The sequence below is a fragment of the Pelmatolapia mariae genome, linkage group LG1 (assembly GCF_036321145.2).
Source record: "Pelmatolapia mariae isolate MD_Pm_ZW linkage group LG1, Pm_UMD_F_2, whole genome shotgun sequence".
NCBI classification, from domain to species: domain Eukaryota; kingdom Metazoa; phylum Chordata; class Actinopteri; order Cichliformes; family Cichlidae; genus Pelmatolapia; species Pelmatolapia mariae.
In genome coordinates this window covers 5,673,239-5,681,263 of record NC_086227.1, presented here as the reverse complement: position 1 = coordinate 5,681,263, position 8,025 = coordinate 5,673,239, and the positions used below count along the sequence as shown (strand labels likewise).

At 42.9% G+C, this 8,025-nt stretch overlaps 1 protein-coding gene across 1 annotated transcript; it reads left to right on the top strand.

Annotated features, from left to right (window-relative positions):
- Window positions 1–5,935: 5,935 nt before the first annotated feature.
- Window positions 5,936–7,747, top strand: fgf3 (fibroblast growth factor 3). Its single transcript, XM_063478822.1, has 3 exons — window positions 5,936–6,179; window positions 6,847–6,950; window positions 7,379–7,747. Exons 1-3 carry the CDS (start codon window positions 5,936–5,938, stop codon window positions 7,745–7,747), a joined length of 717 nt encoding a protein of 238 aa, XP_063334892.1.
- Window positions 7,748–8,025: the final 278 nt, after the last annotated feature.

The window sequence follows — 8,025 nt, the reverse complement described above, 5'->3', positions numbered from 1 at the left end:
ATATGTCATATCTGGATTAGAAAAAAAAAACATAATCATGTTTAAATAAATCAGAATGTTAGGTTGTATTTTTCTCTGATTTCTGGCAGGCGTATATTAGAATGATGGTCAAATGACAGAGTCATACTAGCAGCCCTGGATGCTCTACTTAGACACAGTGTTGCTTTTAGCTACTGGTATTTCCACACTGACAATTCACAAGATACACACAATGTTACAATATTCATCATCTTTAATGGCATTGGTACAGAAAGGGTTGAACAGTGGTTTAATTATGATTTATAAAAGTGACTAGTTTCCACTGAGCAGTGTAATTGCTTATTGTGAAGTGTCTTCAAGACCAGCCTGAAGCATATTTCATTAGGAACTTTAGGTTTAACACTCAAACAGTGTTGTATATATATATATATATATATATATATATATATATATATATATATATATATATATATATGTGTGTGTGTGGAGATAAAGTATCGGAATTTCGGGAGCAGGACCAAACACGCTCCTTCTGTTTCTTATCTATATATGTTCCCCCAGTTCTACAAGCTGTTCATTCTCGTTTATGTGCCCCTCCCTCCCCTTTTCAATTCTTTAACTTCTTCACTTCTATTTAGTACATGGGAATCTGCTAGGCCTGGGAGCCACCGCCAGTCCCCTTCGAGGCCTTCCCCAAACCGCAGCTCAATTCACATCCAAGCCATTCACCTTTATCTACTAAAATGCTGTCAAACCTAAAATGCGGATGTGGGCCCAGCTAGTGAAATATATATATAGATCAATAGGGGCTGGGGTCTAACACAGCAGGCAAAACCCCAGGTGCAGGCTGTGTAAAGATGCCCCTGAGGCAATCTAGCACATAACAGCAGGGTGCAAGATGCTAGCAGGCAGGCTGCCATAACCAAGTGGCCGGCCAGCATAGTATACAGAGTATACATACAAGCTGGAGAAGTACCATGGGCTCAGAGAAGAGCTCGAGAAGATGTGGAGGTGAAGGTAACAGTGGTCCCAGTGGTAATTGCAGCACTCGGTGCAGTGACTCCCAAGCTAGCCGAGTGGCTCCAGCAGATCCCAGGAACAACATCCGAGATCTCAGTCCAGGCCAAGTAGTTGCTCACATCTTAATCAAATGTAGTACTTTGTAGAGGCTTTTTTAAAATTATTTTTTTTTTTATTCATTTGTTTGTTTTTGCTTTTAATGTACTTTTTTTTTTTTTGTATTGTTTAAATTGTATAAATCCTAAGGGATCAACACATTGAAGGAGTCCCATTTGTGGTTCCTGCATTATCTGTAACAGTAGTTTGTTGACAAGGCTACCATGCTGAGAACCAAACAGACAAAACTTTTAAAAAACATTTAATACTAGGTTAAAATTAGAGGCCCCAGCATCAGGTGCATACGGTAAATAGACTTGCTTATATATATTGCTTTTCTACTCTACTTCTACTTGAACACTCACAGCACTTTATACAAAAAATTTCCTCATTCACAAAATCTGTTTTTCTACCCCAGTGCTGTCTGTCTAACATTCACGCTTCAACTGATGGCAGTCACAAGATGATCTGCCTGACTCCTGGATCTGTGTATTATGAAATTAAAAAAAAAAAATCACATGTGTTTTTCACATACTCAAATGTTGTGGATTAGGCTTGCATGACCTGCATCTGTACCTCTATTTGGTAAGTTTAATATTCTGTTTTGAAGGTGTTTTATTCTAAAGTGTGATTTTCAGTTCTCTTTGGAAGCTGTGGAAACAGTCACCTAGCAAGCCAAGATGCCTGTGTTAAAAGCTCAATTGGGCTGAAATAAAAGAGAGGGACACAGAGGGAGGTAGAATAAAATAGTTGCCAATTTGTTTGCTGTGTGTTGGAACTGTACTAGACTTCATTCTGAAGCGCCTGACAAGCAGGTGAGATCAAAGTCATGGGGACAAAAGCAGCTCAGCAGCGATTTGTCAGGAGACGAGAGCCAGCGGTCGGGTTCAGCCCTCTGATCACCGGCTCACTAAAGAAATCTGCCCATGAGAAAAAGTACAGCAGAAAGGGTTCAAAGGTCATTTTGATTTGCTCTGGATTACTGGTACCTCGTAAAAAGGTGGGAAGGGAATTTTGGGAGGGAAGGGGGGCACGAAAGGAACTGGCTAATAACCTTTGTATTATTGTAAAAAAGAAACCCTTTTGTGCAAAGAGGGGTTTTTGAGGGCAGTGTTGGAGGGGAGAATTTGGGGACGTCAATTAAAAAGGAGCCCTGAAATCCTTGCTTTGATTCGTGAATGAAGGAGAGAAAAGGGGAAAGTTAAAATGTATGCTTTTGGCTTTTGTGTAAGAGCACTTCACATGACTGGGTTTGGATTCATTTGTTAAGTGGATGATGGCAAAAGAAAATGTAAATATTTCAGTTGGGCAAATATTCGGGAACTGGCCAAAGTTTTTTCATGAGGCAAATGCACATTTCATTTTCTTCTTTCTTCTGAAAGCAGGTGTGAATGCATTCAAAATATAAAAAGGACATGCCGGGAACGGATCACTCCAGTTACCGTGGCTAGGAATACAGTGTGCAGTGAACTTATTTGATCAATTAGTTAACTTTGTTTTGTGCAGATAGCAGGACATATTTCCCAAGGATCTCCCAAACAAATATGTTTTATATTTGTGTGGATGGTAAATTCTTATATAGCACTTTTCTACTCTCCCAGAGCACTCAAAACGCTCTATACAACATGCCATATTCACAAGCACTTTTCTTCTAAGCTTTCAGTGCTTCCTAACAAATTCATACACATTCACATCCCAATGTGTTGCAACTTGGGGTTAGTATCTTGCCCAAGGATACTTGACATGCAAACTGGAGGAACCAGGGATCGAACCACTAACCTTCCGATCAGTAGATGACCTGCTCTACCTCCTGAGCTACAGCCAGGATGCACTATGGCTTTTTTTCAATATTTTAATTAATTAATTTATTTATTTATTGACTCTTACATTCATTGTTAACTATTCTCTGAAGGAACTCGTCATCCATGCACGTTTTCAAATATGTGGAATGTATCCAACAGCTGTGATTTTCCAGCCTGGCCATTTCCCCGTGGTTTGAAGAAAGATCGGTACAGGTTAAGTACAAGTTGTCACCATATTTTGCTGCCCATGCTATGGAAATTGTGGAAAATGTGAGCCACTTGGAAGCCAGAAGCTATAATGACTTTAGCAGCATATCGTCAAAAATTAAAGACTGTGAATAAAACTACTTGATTTCAATACTTTGTTCATCTACTCTTGATTGAATTTTCCAATTAAAATATCATACAGCGAGCTGCCTGCCCAATAACTGAGAGTTAGTGTCCACCTCAAGTTTGCTGGTAAGGCACTCACACCTAAACATCTTTAAATGTAACAGTTCACTTGTTTTTCTGTAAAAGTCATATCACAGTCTTACCGAGCTGAACCTAGAAACATTTAAGTAACACTTAACACACTCAATAGGACATGCACACAGTCTGCCCTGCAGTTATATTTGTCTCATGTTGTGTAACTTTCCTGCTAGATCTTACTTTGGTTTCAGAGCACAGACTTACCTGTGGTTCCTCGGGCTCCCAAAGGTAGAATGGGAGACAAAGCTCCTCCCCTGTGGAATCAGCTCCCAGTTTGGATTTAAGATCGAAAACATTTGTTTCCTGAAGTTTAAAGTTGGATCTGTAGTTTATGCTTCATCCTCATTTTCCTTTCTCTCCCAAACCTTTCTGCAGGTATGTATGGATTCATCAGCTGCTGCTGGCTCCATCAACCTGCCAGGCGTTTATTGCTATATTGTTTGCTTCTTTTTTTCACTTCTTTCTTGTCATCCCAGCTGTTGGAGTCAGACGACTCTGGGCTTTTCTGTTTCTCTTCCCCACTGTCACTGTGGAGGATTTACTGGAGTTCTCTCGGGATGTAAAGCACCTCTGTATGGGTTTTGTTGTGACAGGCAGCACAATGGTTGGCACCAACATCTTACAGCAAAAAGATTTGGACCTGTAGTCAGCTGACTCCTGTCTTTGTAAGAATGGGGAAAACTTATGACCTCCTTTTATTTATTTTGCACTGATGTGTTTCACTTTGAGCTCAATATGAGGGCTTCATATGTATATTTGATTTACTGAAATAGGTTTTTAGTAACTTTGTGAATCAACTTGCTGATGGACATACACAAGTTTTTGCCTGCTATTTGACAAAATGATGGTATTCAAACTAGAGCACCGATGTCCCAGGTACTAACTCTGCTCGAATGCATGTGTACACAAAATCTAACTGAAGAATACAGCTCAGATTTAGCTGAATCATAACTGACACTTTAACCTAAAAACAACAGCACACACTTCTTTAAATGTGAAGAAGAAATTGTGTATGCGGCTCACAAATTGCAAGCATTTGCCCTGCTTATTGCTGAGATGCTTTGTGGGCGGTGTGCAGGGGAGCATAATTAAAATAGTTTCTGAGAGAAACAGCACACCACATCTGAGGTTCCACCCTCTTCCAGCATTTAACCACATCAAGAGTGTCTCACTTAGAAACGGCCACCAGAACAACCTCTGATACACACGGCCTGGCTGATGTTTTGGTGTGTTGTCTGACTCCTGAGGGGTCTTTGGAGGCATAAATTGCACACATTTGTAATTAAAAGAGTTAGCTTTTCTGATCATCAGAGTAAATAAAGTGACACAGGCAGCTAGCTGGGTAATGTATGGGAGGGGAAGACAAATTAACGTCTGCTCTCTGGGGGATTCTCAGCAGAGGCCTTCATAGCAGCAGTGGAGCAGTGCCAAAGGGCAGAGAGATTTGTAGATGATGGTGCTAATTACCAGAATGAAAACCATAATGTGACCAAGATGGAAGCAATTTAGGCAGTAGTCATTTAGCCTGCTGCTCTTCCGCCCACCGGCTGCTGCCTAGCCAGGGCTGGGGCATTAGGATGGGAAAAGTCTGGGCCAATCCATTGCCTGGGTAAACAATGAAAAACTAACGCACAGCAGAGAGCTTCTGTGGTGTAAAGATCAAATGGAGAGAGGCCTGTGACACAATGTCCATTTGTCTTTCTTAATCTATGCTTCCAGGTCAAGAGGAGTGTATAAATGCTGAGCGCACAGTCGACTGGAAATGTTTAATTCCCCGTTATCCTACTCAGGAGTGTCTTTGTGGGATGTCTGAAGATGCTGGTTCAAGCTGAACACGCTTGATATTCACCTCAGCTTGTCATGATGCATGCTTGGCAAGCACCTGTTAAACTAGGAAGAACAAGGACACGCAGATGTGGACCACCCAAAAGCTGAAAAGGCTAACATTTCTTTTGCTTCAGAATGTGGCTGATAAAGTCGTTTCTGGGGGGACCCAACTGAATCTTACAGCGTGAGAAATTAGATGAAGCCAGTGGTTGTTCAGGATGTCAGAATTCAAAAGCTAAATGCATTCCGCTTTTGTTTTTAAGATGAGGACTTAGCGGCAGTCTTATTCCTCACCTGTTGCGGTGGCTGGCCGAGCATATCTATATAATTTGGGATGTCTAATTGCTCTTTTAGGACGTTTATGCTCTTGCCACTGTGTAATTTTATCCACGCCGCTGTCTCTCACTTCACACAGGGCCGATACCTTTTTGTCTGCCCTTTTCCTTTGTATCAATTGGTTGGAGTTCAGCCTATTGTCGCCACAAGCTTCTTTTATATCTGCGCTCACTCTGAGCAGAGGCGCTCAGTCGGGTCCACGGGAGGGCTTTTCAGCTGCAGAGGCGAGGATTCCACCTCGGAGGCGGGTGTGCTGTCAGAGCTGCCTGTGGTGCTCGGATGCGCGCAGGGCTGAAGCTCTTCGGCTGTGTTAAGGCCCCTTAAATCACTTTAATGGGACCCCGAGTGTTGGGCAGGAATTCTGCTGTTTTTTGCTACAGTTGTCGCTTCCCGGCCATGCCACAATGCTGGTGATAGCTCTGCTGCTATTGCTGAGCCTGTGGGACCCGGTTAGTCCACGGCCCCGCTGCGCTTCGGGCCAGGCTTGCGACCCCCGGCATCGGAGAGACGCCGGGGGGCGCGGAGGAGTGTATGAACACCTCGGAGGAGCGCCGAGACGCAGGAAACTTTACTGCGCTACCAAATATCATCTGCAGATCCACCCTAACGGCAAAATAGATGGCTCGCTGGATGAAAACAACCCGCTCAGTGAGTATTGAAGTTTGAAAGGAAGAGACGTGTAAGCGGAGAGCTGTGACACTTTGTGTGTGCGTGAGAGAAAGAAAGAACCCATGTCATTGCAGCCAGCCATATATATATATATATATATATATATATATATATATATATATATATATATATATATATATATACCGATTGTGTGTAATATATACACACAATCGGTGCAGTGATTCCAGGAACAGCGTCCGAGATCTCTGTTCAGAAGAGCGCAGTCCCGGGAACAGCTAAGAAACTGAGCCGGACCCTAAAACTGCACACACACACACACACACACACACACACACACACACACACACACACACACACACATATATATATATATATATATATATATATATATATATATATATACATATATATATATATATATGTGTGTGTGTGTGAGGAGTGGTGAACTGAATGAGCAAGTTAAGCAAGAAAAAACTAGTTTGTTCATATGTTTGAGTTTCTTTTCGAGACATTTTGAGAAAACTTTTTTTCATTTTAATTCATTTCTTTCTAAATAACTGAGAATATAAATTAATACATTTACACACATTTATACAGAAATATAGTGACATTTAAGAGAGAGAAATGTTCTATTAAACATGTCCTACACAGAAATACAAAAATGTTACTGTTGTGTGTATCACAGGCATCATGGAAATCACAGCAGTGGACGTTGGTGTTGTGGCCATAAAGGGGCTCTTCTCTGGGAGATATCTGGCCATGAATGATAAAGGACGGCTGTATGCATCGGTGTGTTCACACTCACAATCTTGTCTTCAGCACACACACACACACACACACACACACACACACACATATGAGCTTCAGGCACAGTTTGTGTTGGGAATGGGTCAGAGCTAGTGGAGAACACATATCATAACAAAACATGCCTTAATTATGCCATTAATTCAGCTCAATTCATTTTTATTTCTATAGCACTAAATCACTGCAACAGTTGCCTTAAGCACATCAGGCAGACAGCACAGGGCCTGACACATGAGCAGCCTCTGTCCTTTTTCAGGCCCGTTGCCCTGCTTTAGTGTCACATTGTCATGTCTAGCTACTGAAAAGTAAGTGACCGTAAACTTAGTCTGCGTCACCAAAGAGGAGTGAATTTCACCGCTCCTGTTTCCAGAAAGACTAACGTGCTTCGTTCTCACATCCATTCTCCTCTCTAGGAAGTGTTCAACAAAGAGTGTGAGTTTGTGGAGCGAATCCACGAGCTGGGGTACAACACCTATGCCTCCCGCCACCACTCCACAGAGCAGCCTGCTCCACCGGGAGGCGGCGGCAGCAGCAAGCGCCGGGCCAGCGCCAAGAGACAGTGGTACGTTTCCATCAATGGCAAAGGGCGGCCACGGCGAGGCTTTAAAACCCGAAGCACGGACAAAGCCTCGCTCTTTCTGCCTAGGGTGCTTGGTAACAAAGACCATGAAATGGTGAAGCGGCTGAGGGAGAGTCCGGGGCCACATCACCATGCGCATCACCACAGCCGCCGTGCTGAGCGCCGGAGACGCCGGCATCGCGCTGGGAAAGGCCGGGCCTGACAGCCACACGTGTCGGCAGACAGTTGGAGGACAGTCTGTGATTTGCCTAAATATGGACCTTGATCCTGCCACATACTGTAGCTTGACAGCAATGGAGGATGTGGATGAATGATTTGGGTTCTTCCTCTGGATCAGTGGAAGTTTTTGTTCACAGAAGACTTGAAGTGCTGGGGCTCAGACTAAATGCTCCAGTTTGAGGAGACATTCACTCGCACACCCCCAGCCTTAGAATTAGCTGTTTACTGACTCCATGCGTCTTCAAACTGCTACCGTCTTGT

Bases quoted from the DNA above. Each gene is read 5' to 3' on its own strand.
- fgf3 (XM_063478822.1), top strand. From the start codon at position 5,936: ATGCTGGTGATAGCTCTGCTGCTATTGCTGAGCCTGTGGGACCCGGTT. The intron at 6,180-6,846 runs GTGAGTATTGAA...TGTGTATCACAG, and splicing joins GGATGAAAACAACCCGCTCA to GCATCATGGAAATCACAGCA. The intron at 6,951-7,378 runs GTGTGTTCACAC...TCTCCTCTCTAG, and splicing joins AAGGACGGCTGTATGCATCG to GAAGTGTTCAACAAAGAGTG.